Raw genomic sequence first — 15,809 nt, 5'->3', positions numbered from 1 at the left:
AAGATGAATTTTAGAAACCTGCATTAAAAGATTTTAATAATTTGAATTGAAAAATAGAGTAAAGGATGCTAGTATTTGAGCAGTAATAAACAATGCTTGCTAACAATTGATGCTAAACAAAATAAGTGACAACAAAGGCTATAAAAAGTCTGATGTCGTGAGTGAAAGATTGCTTCATATATTCTAGCTGCCGTTCAGAGAGAATTTGGATTAATTGCTAAAATATCCCCATGACAACAAAGAATAGTTTCTATCCCCCAAAGAGAAGTCATTGTGGGATATTAGATGAAGTTCTCCTGGGTCATTATTGTACTATAATTTGATATGCAGTTTACCTACCAACGTCCCAAATCATTTTATTTTACAGTTTTTGATCTTCTTTCATCTCCCAGCCAGAGGCTGGTAAACTTTCTACAACAAGTGCTTGCTGATCCTACATTGAATGAAGTATATGTGCTCTCAACATTCAAATTGCAGACAAAGAGTACAGCCACCGTATTTGGCTTGTATTCTTCAGATGACAACAGCAAGTATTTTGAATTTACAGTGGTGGGGCGATTGAATAAAGGTAAGTCATTTGACTCCAACCCCCTTATTTTATGGATCTACAATTATTGACATGTCTGCAGTGGTCTTTACAAACAATGTTATTTGCAGCTACTCTTTTGTTGTTTATTTCACTCCTCATCACCTGCTCATTCTACTGCTCAGGAAGATATAAAATGTTAGCAACATTCTCACCTCCCCTTTTATGCTTCCGTGCACAGCACTGATACTACCCTGATGCCGACTAGGCGCAGCATGCTGAGAAAATCAGCTGGGGTCTCTACTTTCTACCAGCCAGCTTGCTACACGCAAGTGCTGCATGGCTCCTAAAGAAACATGTAAAATTATTTTTCTTTCTTTTTCCCCTGGGACAATAACTGCTTCTTATTACTAGGGAATGTGACAGACGCACGCACATGCTGCCTCATGCATATGAAAGAAGGGTACTTGTGCTGTGGACCTGAAGTTTAGATTTGACTGTGCAAGACAAACATTCCTAGCACTTATAGAATCTTTCAGGCGATGGAGAATGTTTGTTCTCCGTTTATTGGAATCAGTTAATTAAGAGGCACCGTCCAGACTTGAGCAAAGTTAAAATTTCTCAACAAATATATTTCTAAGCTAGATGTAGGAAAATTCTCCCACTCACTTAAAAAAAACAACTTATTTTTTAATTAGAAAATACAGAGGTGCATACAGAGAAAACCCTTAAAACCAAAGGTCTGGTCCTGTAGCTCCAGAAAACTGCTCCTGAAGTCAATGAGTAAGAACTGCACAATCAGGCACAGTGTATATACACACACGCACGCACGTGCACACACACATACTTTTTGTTGAAAAAAATAAGTCACACTTCTGTCTAATTTGCAAGAACTTTTGCATGCCTTCAGATCTTTCTTGGTATGAATTATGAAACAGACTTTTTGAGCTTTATAGACAATGTTTAAATTGTTCCCTGGCGGTTCTTAATATGTTTCTATTGCACACAGGGAACACAAAGAGTGAGTTACCTTCTCGTCTTTACAGATGATCCCTCTGTGTCAGGATTGAGGGATATTGATGGGCAGTGTGGAGAAGCTTGCACTGTCACTACTCATTTCCTTTTGGACTCTTGAATACGTAGAGAACTTCAGTCTACAAGGCTGCCACTCTAGCACCATTATATGATACATTCAGATTTAAGATTAGTTAAAGAGACAGAGCTTCCTCAGTAGGGCTTTCCATTGAGATCTATTCCCCTCATTATTTTTGTGTGGTTTGCCTACGATATGCACATGTATAATTAGTTAACATTTATCAAATGCTTTGAAAATATCCACTGTGCAGTACAATAGGTGTGGACAGTAGGTTAGAATGCTCATTGGAGTGGGGCTTTTCACTACAGCTCATCTTAGTTAGATGATTGCATGGAATCTGGGGATGATTTGGCATCCTTTTGAGTGTAAATATAGTATTATTTCAAGACTTTTTTGTTATGCACATTGTGGGCCCAGATGGCAAATGGACACCTAAACAAGATGAAGTGAGCTGTAGCTCACGAAACCTTATGCTCAAATAAATTTGTTAGTCTCTTAGGTGCCACAAGTACTCCTTTTCTTTTTGCGTATACAGACTAACATGGCTGCTACTCTTAAACAAGATGTGAAATCTAAACATTTGTACTTCAGAATATAGGGGCATAATATTTCCACTGATGCACCAAGTGTTGATCTAAACAACCTGAAGCAGGAGTTAGTTATGTGTGACTATGCGCTGTTTGAAAACTGGGGTCCAGATGTTTTGCACACATTCTGGTTTTGTTTTTGTGGATTCTACCGTAAATACATTAATGCCCATGTGAGGGTTTACAGCAGAATAATTGGACATGGCTTCCCCGCAACCTGGATTTGCTAAGTCTACACTAAAGTCTTATTTATACCAGAAATGTGCACTGGTTTAACTAATTCAATCTAGTTAAACTGCTGTAGACTTCTAATGTCATTGTACAGTAACTGGTTTAAATCTTGCTTCTATCAAATTACTGTAAGTCAGTCTTACTGATGCAAGATATTTTGATAGAAGCAAGAGGTGAACCATTTTAAGTGTATCTACGTTAGGGGTTTGCACCTATTTAAGTAGGTCGATTTTTTTTTTAGTTTAATCTAATTAAACTGGTGCATTTTTCATAGACAAAAGCTAAAATAGTCCTACAGACTTCTCATGCTCACTGTCTAATAAGGGCACTTGGAGAAAAACTGTTCTCACATAATAGAATTACCTCTTTTACAGCAATGTTTCTTTTAAAATCTAAATAAATACAACTGATATAGCTTAACAGCTCTGTGAGCCACAATCTATTACTATGCTGCATCTGTAGTTTCACTGAAAATGCTCTAAGCTCAAACCATTTTATTGGCTTTCAGGGGCCAGAATGACAGTGAATATGTTTTTTAGACAATGCAAGTAACTGAACTCTTCACTAGCTGCAGGTTGGCTGTGTGAAGTGTTCTGGCGGTGGGAGGGTACTTGCAGGATCACAGGTGGTTTAAGTGTAACTGGGACTGTGGTCCATCAAAAATTTGCCCTCATCTTCTTCAACAGACTGTTCCAGCCCCCTCGACAGACCTTTGGCTTTGGCCCAATAACGAGTCCTTGGATCTTCCTCTCAAGCCAGACAGTTCAGCTGTCCTAAAGCTATCCTGGCAGGTGGCCAGCAATCAGTTGTGTGCTCCACCACTGTCCTCTGGTTTCTCACTCTGACTGACTCACTGCTGTGTTCGGTCATTCTGACTGCAGGGCCCAGTTCCAAGGATCCTGCTTTAATATACCCCCATGCACGTAGAAGTCACATAAGTAAATGCCTGCAACATAGAGTTGGCAAGTGAAACTCAGCGTTTGCCAGCAAGCAGACTCGCTTTTTGTCAAGTTACTGATGACCCCATGTAATTCTAAGGAAATCTCATGTCTGGTTGTTTTTGTACCTAAACAATGGTTAAAATAATTGAGTCATTGATTCTAACTGCTGAGATTTCCAGAAAGGATATATAAACTAAAGATAGAAGGGGCCACACTTTGGTATAAATCAGAAGTGACTTAATCAGATTCATTGGAATTACTGTGGATTTATACTGGTAAAACAGAGCAAAAGGTGGTTTTTTATATTAAAGAAATTACCAAAAGAAATTATATCAATGCATCAATGTAGTGTCCAAAGAAAATTCTGACGAAGTTCAGAACACATAGGAAGCACAGAGTCATTAATAGTATAAAAAGAATAGTGGAAATCCCAAACCTTAGAATAAATCACAACTAGAGGGGTCATCGTAACTGCCTACAAGTATCCAAAGAGTTTAAACACCAGTCTCCTGTTTCTTCAATTCTAGAGGGTTGTAACCATAAATATATCATACATAATATGTACCAAGTAGCTTTACATTCAGGGAGCATTTTTGTAGTTTTCCCTGCACCCTACCTACAGACCTTCTGCCTCTCACACACAGACTCATTGGGTAACTTATAGATTTCTCATTCCCAAGAGCAGTAAAATGTGGAGTCTGGACACTAGCTAGGAAGGATGTTCCAGCAGCTTTTACCCCATTAAAAAGGAGCTGCAATTAAAAAAAAAAAATCCTCCAAACACTTTTATAAGATTCCAAAAGAGGAAGGAAGTACATTGTTTATATATGTATTTAGCCTTGATTTTAAACAAAATTTGAGACAGTTACCATCCCCTTGAGATGCCGAGGAGTCCAAGTTTGCAGGTATCTGGATTTCTTAGCAAGAGCGAGTGATACCACAAAAAAAGGGCCAGATTCCAAAAACGTTACTTAAGCTAAGGCAATGGGATCTTGGAAAGTAACTGTATGAGCTGTAGATGTGTTCTCCCTGCTGCTATTATGGATCTCCACATATGCTTAGCTAGGTTGCCCCCCATAAGAGATTGTGGACAGAGGAAGGTTTCGCAGGTAACCATGGGGATAAGTGCTGAGTGGCATCGAGGAGGTGTTTCATTCTCGCTTGCAGATTCAGTTTCCTTAGGGGATATATTTTTCTTTTCCAACTTTACTCATTTTTTAAATTTTTTTTCAATATAGTAATTTAGTTAATAACAAGAGTGTCTTTGTGTGAAGTGCAGTCTATCCTGGGGGCCAGGTGAATTCATCAGGTAAGCCAGGTGCTTGACAACTCTTCATCAGGAAGCATTAAAAGAAGAGAGATTTTAGTACTCTGTTTGGGTTCTCTTCTGTGTTACTTTTTGTATTCATTTTCTGTTCATCATGGTGAAAGACAGATCAAGAAATAGAATCAAGTAAAAATTAGCAGTGTATTTGACTACACAAGTGTTAGCATCTTTTGCAAAGATGTTATTACTGAAACTTACACTCTATCTATGCATTTCTGCTCCAGAATAACTTTTAGGATGTCGACTAGAATTCTGCCATACTATTAATTGCAGATTGCCAGTTAAATGCTGTACCACTGTTAATGTGTATTTTATTAGATTATGCCCTCTTATGATGCCATCTGCTCCATCATTTGAGTCATTTAAAATGAGCCTGAACAAAGCACTGGAGAATGATCTGTAGGCAACAATACTGTACCTATGAGTTTTCTTCCATCTGCACTTCCTGCAATTCTATGTCAAATTTATTGTCCCTGCTTATATTTGCATATGGGATACATTTGTCAAAACTGAAATGATTAACTGAACCAGAGCAGTGAGAAGTATCCACAGTGACCTTCCAGTCGCCAGCCACTGAGATTATCAGGACACGCCTCACGTTTTGTGTTACCATCCTATAGTCATGTTGTGTATTTTCTACTAGTCATCCTGCGTTACGTGAAGAATGATGGGAAGTTAAACTCTGTGATGTTCAGCAACACCCAGCTGGCTGATGGGAAGCGCCATACAGTCCTTTTGAGGCTGAGTGGTCTGCAGCGGGGATCCATCACAGCGGAGTTATATCTGGACTGCGTGCAGGTGGATGCCATTCAAGGTCTACCTAAAGCTTTTTCAGGTCTATACCACAGCTCAGAGTCTGTGGAAATTCGCACCCTAGCTAAAAAGGCACAGGTAAGTATGAAAACTTAAGGGCAGGTGGGGCAATTAGAAAGAGGGTGCATTGGCAGTGAGAAGGTTTTCCAGTAATCTGTAAAATGAATGGAAAATAGGGTGGCTTCTCTAGATACAGAGTGAAATCCAGGCTGCACTGAAGTCAATGAGAATTTTGCCATTGATTGCAAAGGGAATGGGATTTCCCCAGTTTACAATCTAATATAATCAAGATGTTTTAGTCTAGGTATTACTTGAAGGTCAGATTATTTGTAAATTGTCACCTACAGCAAAAATGAAAGCTCTAAGTAGCTTCCTACAGATTTTTAGGTAGGAACAATACATAGACTGCATGTATGCTCAATGTGCATGCGTACAAGAAATATGCAGTTTGACTCTTCCATCTCTAATGACTGTGATTCAGAAATGGAAGGAATAGGAGGAAACTACACTGGCAATGATCTGGAGTCAAAATCCCAGCTATGTGATTATAACCTTGCTATCCACTTCTGCCTGGGCTATTCCAAGCAGGGGGGCTGACATTTTTTGCTGTGATTTCCATATCAACAGTCCTAGGAAAGCAGTATCTTTCAGGAACACAGCACAAACATCTTCCATCATTGCAACTAGTTGTATGCAAAAAATTCTTAACAAAATGGAAAGCTAGTCAAAAACTGAGTGTTTGCTCCTCATTTTATTACAAACTTGAAAAGGAGCCCATTTCTATGACACAAAATGGTAAGGTACCCATATATTTTTTTGGAGTGAACATGATTTTGTTTTCAAGCAAAAAATGTCTTTGCACTGAAATCACAGAATTTTTTGGTATTGTTGTTATAGCAATATCTATTGCTGAAATTCGTTGAATGAAATCATGTGATTCAAAATGGCAAAAAACCAAACCTGTGTGAAAATCTGCGAAACCAAAATGTGGGGTTTTGCCCAGCTCATTGCAATGTATTCTGTCAAAAGGACTTTATGGAATGGCCAAAGTAGTGAGGAGGTACAGTAGCGTGGCCATTAAGCCCCGCCCATCCAACATGGGTTTAGAGCTATGCATACATCAGTTAAAAAGCTTGCCCCATTTCAAGATTGCATGCTTGTTTCTTTGTTGTGCTGGAGATGGATGCTGTGAATTTCTCTGATTGCTCCAGGACACTTTGGATGAGCTGAAGCTGGTAGTGAAAGGCTCACTTTCCCAAGTAGCAAGTCTGCAAGATTGCTTCCTTCAGCAGATTGAGCCTGCTGCTCAGAACACAGGTAAATAAGTTACAATACCCTGCCTCCATAAGTTATCCTGAGGAACCAATTACGGTGTATTTTATAAACCTGAAGAAACCATTCAAATTAATGAGGGCAACCAGATAGAATCATGGCCATGATGACATCATGTACATTTTTTTTTAAATGTCACAGGATGGAGGGGAACACAGTCACAGATGCATGTAACAAAGCAACAAGTCACTGACAGTTTTGGGAGAGTCAGTGGTGCTGGGAAAGGGCTTTTCTTGTTTGAAGGGGTACAAGCCAATCCAACTGCTCTTTAGCTCAGGCTCTCACCCAGCTGGTGAGATAGTTCTGCTTAAAGCAGAGGCTCTAATTGTTTTGGATTTTGAAACAGATTTATTTTTACATGTAACGTGGTTCCTGGTTATTGAGTTGTCATGGGTAGGGAGAAGCAAAATGGGTAAGGGCTGCTGTGATTGCTCTCCTAGACAGTAAGAGGGGAAGGAGTAGACAGGGCAGAGCAAAGTGGTTTAGTGACAAACTGACTGTTTTCATAGTGTCTGGGGGTAGGGAGGAGAAGAACAGGTTAATGTTGTGCATACAAGATGTCAACATTACATAAGACACTGAAGCCAATAGGGCCAGTTTAAGACTAAAAATATCCTTGTAAATGAAAATACAGGATCTGTGACAAACCCTCTTTCCCCTGCCACCTCCTGGCAAAACCACAGCCTTAATCATTTTAATGAGGATTGATTTAATATAGTTGTGAGACAGGGTACATCATTTTTACACAAGAGTACCCTGTCTGGAAAACAAGAATTCTGTTTCACTAAAGTTTTCAAGGTTTAAAAAGTTGTTTTTGTCCTGCAGTGGAACTAAGGTGACCACACAGCAAGTGTAAAAAATTGGGATGGAGGTGTGGGGGTAATAGGCACCTATATAAGACAAAGCCCCAAATAGTGGGACTGTCCTTATAAAATTGGGATATCTGGTCACCCTAAGTACACCAGAGAGAGACCCTTGAATAGCTTAGAGCCTGGTGGTTGGGGCATTGCCCTCAGATGTCCTGCTCCAAAGCAGAGACTTGAATCTGGATCGCCCACACCCTAGGTGAGTGCCTAACCATCAAGCTGTTGGCTATTCTGGGATGGAAGTGCTCTCATTTTGACCAGAAATTCCATCATGGACCTGAGAACCTTCCTGATGAAAATTTCATCAAAATTGAAACTTTTAGAGGAAAGGTATCTGTTTCCACAAATCAGCATTTTCTGATGGAGGGACAAAAAAATTCATTGAAAAATTCCTGACCAGCTATTTGTATGTGTGTTAGAGCTTCATAATGATTAAGTAAAAGTCAGGGACTGGTTGTGGACAATGAACAAAAATTCATGGAAGCCCACAACCAGTACCTAACTTTTACTAAAAATACGAAGGGGGTGGGAAGGGATGACTAACAGTGGGAGCGCTGCCGGAGGGGGACCATGAGGGCTGCTGGTCCACTGGCCCCAGGGTCTAGCTGCCTGCGGCTGCTCTGGCAGCCCTGGGGCCAACCACGGCAGCTGCTCCAGCCATGCTGCTGCTCTTGCGGCAGGGGCTGACCCAAACCGCCCCTCCACTCCTGCTGCTTCAGCCCTGGGGATGCTGCTCCGGCAGCCCTGGGTACTGGCTGCTAACCACTGCTCAAGCATCCCTGGGCCTAATCGCTGCTCTGGCCCTGCCACTGCAGAAGTCATGGAGGTCCCCAAAAGTCATGGAATCCATGACTTCCATGACAGAATTGTACCCTTAATAATGATGACTGGAGACGCTTTGCTTTTAGCTTCAGATGTCCCCTGTTGCAGGTCTCCATTTCCATGATACTTTATATTTTTGTTTAGATGTACAAGTCTTGAGAGGTTTAGTACTAAAGGTTCCTTCTTCTTTCCCCTAAATTGGCATGCACTTACAGATACATCAGGAAATTAATTCAGCACTGTCACTTGTAAAGACACAAAACTCAGTGAGCAAGATTTCCAAACTGAGGCCTTGCATTATTCCCTTTTGGAAATATTTCTATAATTTTTGTTCACTAATTAATAACTTAAGGGTGAAACCCTTTCCTATTTGGTAGTTAGATGTGGCCTTTTATGAGACCTGGATGAGCATTTTGTGCTGGCCTCCAATTTCAATCACCTACTCACTTTCAAATGGAATTCATATAATATTAAATGCAAAAAACCTATGTTAATATAATATCTTCATAATTAAAATCATGAAAAGAAGAGATGCAAATGTTCCAACAGCAATATTAACTCAGCTGGATTGCACATCCTGTATGTTTCACTGTGTATCTTTTACAACAATAATGTATCAAGTGAATGCACTACATTTAGCCAGAATAAACAGGAATGGAAATGCTTAGCCATCCATGGGTATAGGATCCATGTATTTTAGGAGAGGCTCATTTAAGTTGAGCTGTACATGGGAGTGGTGGAGAGTCTGGGAGATAAAGAACTGTCAGTCGTCTTGATAGCCTGCCCTAGGACTCCTTACTCAGATGCCAGCAGCATCCCTTTGAGACCCTCCTTAGCTGGCCAGGAGACTTGAGCAATGCTGATGTGAGATGGGAATATAGTGATCCTGGGTAGGGGCTGGATGTGTAAGTTTTGGGCCCTGTCATTGTGGACAGAAATATAAAGCAAAACGTAGATTTTTACAGTAGACAAAACCAGGGTGAGGCATTTAACAACAACCTGGCTGGTTTAGTTTGCTTTAGGGTTTTTGGCTGACACAGAACTGGGCTAGTAGATCCATGTAGTTTCATACCTATTGGCCACACCTGGCATGCCCCAGCTCCCTCCTGGAACAAGCTGCCATGGGACACTGCTTGTGCCATGTGCTTGCTGAACAACCGTGTTAACAGCTTCTCTGAAGCTTGGTTTTTGCAGTGGAGCTTTGATAATTCTCCTATGTTTAGGACCTACTACAACTGCAGAATGGGGGCAGGATTTGGCTTTAAATGTAGAAGAAAAAATGTTACAGGAAGCATTTTTGGTGCATGCAAATTTAGATATCTGGGCATTTCAAAACCATCCTGTACAATTCACAGCACTAAAAGCCATTAGTCCACCTTTAAACCTAAAGGTTTAAAAGTCTACAAAAATTAAGTGTTCACACCTGATCTGTTTTTGATTTAGAGGCTGGCAACAAAGCAGCCTCTGAAACCATAAGAATTTTACATTTTTTGCAGATCTCAATCAATAATGGCTAAACCAATTCTTTGTAAAGAAAAGTTACTACATCTGGCCTGACAGCTTGCAAGCCAAGTTCCACACTTAAGTATTTTTGAAATGGCCAAGATATTAAGTCTCCCAAAAAAATAAAAGTTGGGACTGAACTGATGTAGCAGTTCCAGGTTACCTCAGCGTCTTTTATTATTTTGATGAGAAAAATCTGAAATGAAGAAAAGCCAGTATCTTTCAAATTGGTCAAGTCCCCTGAGCATGCCGGATCAGACCAGAAATGCTTTGAAGTACAAAACAATTTAGTAAACATTAATAAGACCAATTTCCATATAAGCATTCAATACTGCAGCAAATAAAGTATATGTAAACTCACATATAGCAACTATATATTTAACAATTTCAAAATACTCTACCTGCTTAGAATGCAAAAATATCAATACATATCTTGTGAATTTTGCAGATATCTAGATTTAAATTAACAAAGGAGTAAATTAATTAGCGCTTGATTGAATAACCTTGTGTGAGAGTTATATACAGACACACAGTGAGATGGGTCAGAAAGCCCTAATTTGGAGATACTAAGTGTTTCACCTCTCATCAGTTCAAATCCAGGCCAGATGGGTAGTGACTAGTTGTTGATACTATTTGATGGCTTTAGGGTGCCCTGAAGTTAAAGTAACCATGTGTCTTGGTTTTGCCATAAGAGGCCTGGCTTTTCATATGATATCCTGGCGTCCCCCAAACTTATTTCTGGACACCTGAAATGTCTTCAATTTTAATTTAGACTATCAAAATTTATATATATAATATATAATAATAACAAAATATATATTCAAGATGTACTGCTCTACTGAGCAGAATTTGATCTATGTCTACCAGGAACAAACAGTCCCAGGGAACTAGCTTTCAGTGTGATGAACAGTGTGCAGAGTGGAAAGAAAAGTCAAATGAATGTAGATACTGTCAAATCTGTTCTTTGACTCACAGTGAATGTTATTGACATGTCCAGTGCATTATGATAAACTCATTCAGAACATTCAGTAAAGGGAAAAAGTCCTCCACTCTGAGACGTATGCACATGCTGCTGCTAAGTCAGAAATGGGCAGTAGTGGTATCAGCACACATTTCTTTTGCATGGCTATTTTTTGACCCTAAAAACCACCACCACAGAAGTGTCTCCTTTTTATTTTGAAAATATGGTCACCTTGCCTGAGATTAGTCATCTCAGCCTGGTTCCTAGTGGAGCCAGCAACACAGCTAGTTCTAACTGGTGTACTTGTTGACAGTATCAGCAAAGAGTCCAGACATTGAATGGGCCTGGAGCTATAACTGTCCTCTAACTCTTGAAGATGGTTCTCCCACCATGTTGCACCAATGTGGAGAAGTTTGCATTTCCTCTGCCTTTGCTGTCCCTGTTGTGTGGCTAAAAAGGAGTTCAATCTTCAGTGCTTTGAATCCAGTATTTCTGAAGAATATTGAGTTCACACAGATGCTTTCCTAAAAATTAAAGCTATTGCATTTCCATTGTGTTCCCTCCCTACTGATGCTAAGATATTATGAGTTATCTGCTCTAGCTCATCCTCTAAGATGGTTTCAGTTCAGACTTCAGTGCTGATCTTGGCAAATGAACAAAAAGCTACTAACGTTGTGCATGACTTCTCATTTTTGTTGTCCCTACAGATGATTTTAATAGGCAATTCATGGGTCACATGATGCAAATGAACCAAATACTAGGAGATGTGAAAGACCTTCTCAGACAGCAGGTACTGTATGAGGCTTTCAGCACGAATACCTCAAATCCAGATTAGAGCACGGCTTCGTGCAGCTTTAGGGCAGAATTTACCTAAGTGTGATGCTCCTGTACAAAGCTTTCTGTCTGCGCAGTGGGAATGAAATGACCCTGTAGGGGACCTACACATTCGGGCATGTTGTGGAGGGGCCACTAGAGGTGGGGCAGGAGATGGCCCACTTATATAGCTCCATTCACCAGAAACCCCTCCATTCAGAGTGCAGAAGAGCTGTAGCTACTATTCTAGCCCATTGGCTAGCTAGATAAAGGTAGTCTTGCACATGAAAAGGAAACTAATTGCACTATTTGCCTCACTGGTGTGAAGTCGCTAGTGTTTTACTGATTTGCTAAATATCTTTTACTAACTATGGGCCTGATTCTGCAAACACTTTCTACTGCACTTAGGCCCCAGTTCAGCAAAGCATTTAGGCATATGCTTAAGTCTACCTCTATTCAGCAAAGTGCTCAAGCACATGCTGAACTGTAGGCACATGCTTAAGTCCCATTTAAGTCAATGGGATCTAAACACATGCCTAAAGTTAAGCACCTACTAAGTGCTTTGCTGAATAGGGATGGACTAAATTGTGGCCATAAATCTTACCACCATGAGTAGCCCTATGGAAGTCAATGTACAATCTGTGTAGAGTAGTTCTCTACAGAAGATGATAGGACTACTCATGCTAAGTAGCACCATGCTTGGGAGTAAGCATTTGCAAAATCAGACCCTGTCATTATAAGGTACTTTGTGAATGTTTAGTGATTTTATTAACGTCTAGACAAGATATAATGCTGCTATGGGCAGCCAGGCACAAGTTAGTCACCCAACTAATACATATTTTCTGTACCCTAAAGATCAAGGAAACAACTTTTTTGAGAAATACTATAGCAGAATGCCAGGCATGTGGTAAGTATTCCTGTATTTTCTATAAAATTAAGAGAGGACCACATAAGATTTGCAATTGTTTTAAAACAATCCTCATTGGATTGCCACGATTTGATTTATAGGAAGTATTGAAAAACAAGCCTATTCTTCTGGGCTCTAGGCATCTTTGACTTAAGTTAAAAATAGATTCCTATTGGGGTAAAGCCTAAAGCTTCCGCTCCCCCCAAAACCAGAAAATAACCAGTCAAAACCAAGCAATACTCTACCTCATCCAAAACAAGCAGCCCTCATCATGCCCCTACCCCAGGAGCTTAGCCTTTTAGCATGCCAGGAAGGTACTTGCATTCAGACTATTTCAGACCAAGAGTCAATTCAGTTCTAGTGGAGAGCCCATCAAAGATTATCCTGATAGCAGTTCCCTCTCTTTTCAAGTGATGGTGTTCCAGCACCTTTGGTGACCACTGTTCTAACGGTATTTCGTGCGGGGAGAGATGGAGGGAATCCCCAGTAGGAAGGTCAAAACTTACTATGTATGTAGTATTATTGTAGCTGTGTTGGCCCCAGGATATTAGAGAGACAAAGTAGGTGAGGTAAAGATATTACCTCACCCACCTTATCTTTCTAAAACCTACTATGTGCACCTCAGCACCTCAGATTCTACCTGCGTGCAGATCGTGGACCACCGGTGCCACATGGTCCCTGGGAGATACACTGCTTAATATGAAAAAAGAAAAGGAGGACTTGTGGCACCTTAGAGACTAACCAATTTATTTGAGCATAAGCTTTCGTGAGCTACAGCTCACTTCATCGGATGCATACTGTGGAAAGTTTAGAAGATCTTATTATATACACACAAAGCATGAAAAAATACCTCCTCCCACCCCACTCTCCTGCTGGTAATAGCTTATCTAAAGTGACCACTCTCCTTACAATGTGAACTCTGAAAACTCTGAAAACTGCTTAATATGCATGTTGTTAAGAACCTTAGTAGAATAGATGAACAAACAAACAGCCACTTTCGGCGCCAGCTCGCATTGCCAGGCTGATTTAGGGAATCTATACGAACCTTGCATTGAAGTAGTCTAATCCTGAGGTGACACAGGTATACGTACAGTAGCAAGGTCTGTATTCAAAATAAATGGGCAATCTCCTGGCCAAACAGAGAGAATTATAAAAGCCTTTCTGAAGAATCCTGGGAATTCTAGCTGGGAATAGCTAGAATTCATAGCTGGGAATCCAACAGTTCCCCTAAATGCCAACTCTTTTACCAGCAGAGGACACCCCCCCTTATTCAGAGGAGTAGGAATAATTGTTGCCAGATCTTCCAGTAGCTTCTTCCACACTATCAGCCCCCCACTGAATCTCACCTTGATTAAGCTTCAGCTAGCTTAGTTTTCAAACATGTGAGACACAGACTAGAGCCACAGGAAGTTTCTTTAAAACCTGCACTGTGTTAATCAGCTGAAGGGATAAATTATATGCATTGGTACCATTCTGGCACCTGTCTCGTTCTCCCAGATTTGTCCTTTCCCACTCTGGTCAGTCTCTCAGTACATGAAACAATGTTCTGGATACTCTGTCACATATTCAATATGCTGCCACTTGCTGCCTCCTCCCTCCCCTTTTTTCACTCCTCGTAAATTCTCCTCTCTCTGAGGTGAAATAATAGCTCTGTTTTTTACACTGAGGGCAGCATTGCTGATTTAGCCAGAGTAATAGCTCACCTTGTCTTTCCAATAGTACCATCAACCTATAATCCCTCTGGGACCTGTTCCCCATTTGTCCTTGTTAGGTCACTCTAAGCTGCACTTATTGCTTTGCTCTGGCCAACATCAGAAGTTATAAATTTATAAATCTGCTCTGGGACTAACTCAGCAGAAAGACATTCATATCCCTGTGACATATACAACATAGCCTTAACCTCCACTATTCTGCAGGTTCTTGATCAGTTCCCAAACAAAAGTCTCCTCAATCACAGTCCAAGAAGTTGCTACTTCCGCAGACCAGCCAACGTAAAGGATATTTATGATGCAGAAACACAATCCCACTGCTGAGCAGTGGATTAAGTATCTCCTAGAACACTTGCCAATTGAAATGCATGATGGATATTTCCTTGAATCACTAAAACTGCTGTTCTTTCTACTCAAAGGTTTGGGAGCTACAAACTTTCCAACTCTGCCCACACTGCCCCCTAAACCCAAATGCGAAGCCAACTCCTGTTCCAGGGGGGTCAGGTGCACAGAGACAGCAGATGGATTTCAGTGTGGGCCCTGTCCCGAAGGGTTCACAGGAAATGGAGTTACATGCTCAGATATTGATGAGGTAAAATATTGACTTGTAAAAAGAAAAAAATCCCAACTCATTTCTCACATAAAGGGCTGCTGACTCTTGCTTTCTGCACCATTCACTAACTGGCTGCACCCTGAATATTAATAAATCCTGGGCCAAGTTCTCCACTCCATTACACCAGAGGTATGTTGCCATGACTCCATTGTTGTCAGTGAAGTTACATGGGTGAAAATTTGGAGTTATACTGTGGTGACTCAAGACTACTGTATTTATTTTTCAAGTATCTGCAGTATGTATTTTCATTTTACTCCTCTCTGAATGTTACATTGAAAGGGCAGAGCTATTGACACAGTTATTGGGATTCCACAAAAAGATTAAATTTCATCAGTTATGGGGCAGAACTGCAGAAGCACTTCCTGTCGATGTGGATTTTATTTCTCTGAATTTCAGTGCTCATAAAAAGTTTCAGTTTAACAGCCTTGAAGACTGAAGTCAGTTTATTCACAAAATTGGCCAGATTTTCAATTCAGCTGTAAAGGTCAATTGCAAAGGAATAAACATTGGGATGGTGCCCTTTCTTGCTTCTTTATGATGTATAAAGAAAACCTAAAAGGATTATTTTTATATTTTTGTGGGAGGGAGAGTGGTTCTACATTAGAAAGTCAGGTTTTGTTCACCATTGAAGACTTGAGAATTAACAGATTAATGACATCTGAAAAACCAAGGAAATGAAACCTGATTAATCGAAAGAGGAAGTAAGAATTATTCAGAAGTGTTTTAAAAAAAAAAAAAAAAAAAACCCCACCATCCACCACC

General features: G+C 40.3%; 1 protein-coding gene across 1 annotated transcript in view; it reads left to right on the top strand.

The window, feature by feature from the left end:
* Positions 1-15,809, top strand: part of THBS4 (thrombospondin 4) — a 59,735-nt gene that overhangs the window by 3,831 nt on the left and 40,095 nt on the right. The window contains exons 2-7 of the mRNA XM_073344118.2: positions 368-568; positions 5,352-5,599; positions 6,733-6,838; positions 11,713-11,795; positions 12,674-12,725; positions 14,854-15,026. Coding sequence (XP_073200219.1) covers positions 368-568; positions 5,352-5,599; positions 6,733-6,838; positions 11,713-11,795; positions 12,674-12,725; positions 14,854-15,026 — 863 coding nt within the window. The remainder of the gene's footprint in view (positions 1-367; positions 569-5,351; positions 5,600-6,732; positions 6,839-11,712; positions 11,796-12,673; positions 12,726-14,853; positions 15,027-15,809) is intronic.

This window comes from Lepidochelys kempii, chromosome 5 (genome assembly GCF_965140285.1).
Source record: "Lepidochelys kempii isolate rLepKem1 chromosome 5, rLepKem1.hap1, whole genome shotgun sequence".
NCBI lineage: Eukaryota > Metazoa > Chordata > Testudines > Cheloniidae > Lepidochelys > Lepidochelys kempii.
Note: the sequence above shows the minus strand (reverse complement) of the source record. Positions and strands in the feature narration are given on the sequence as shown.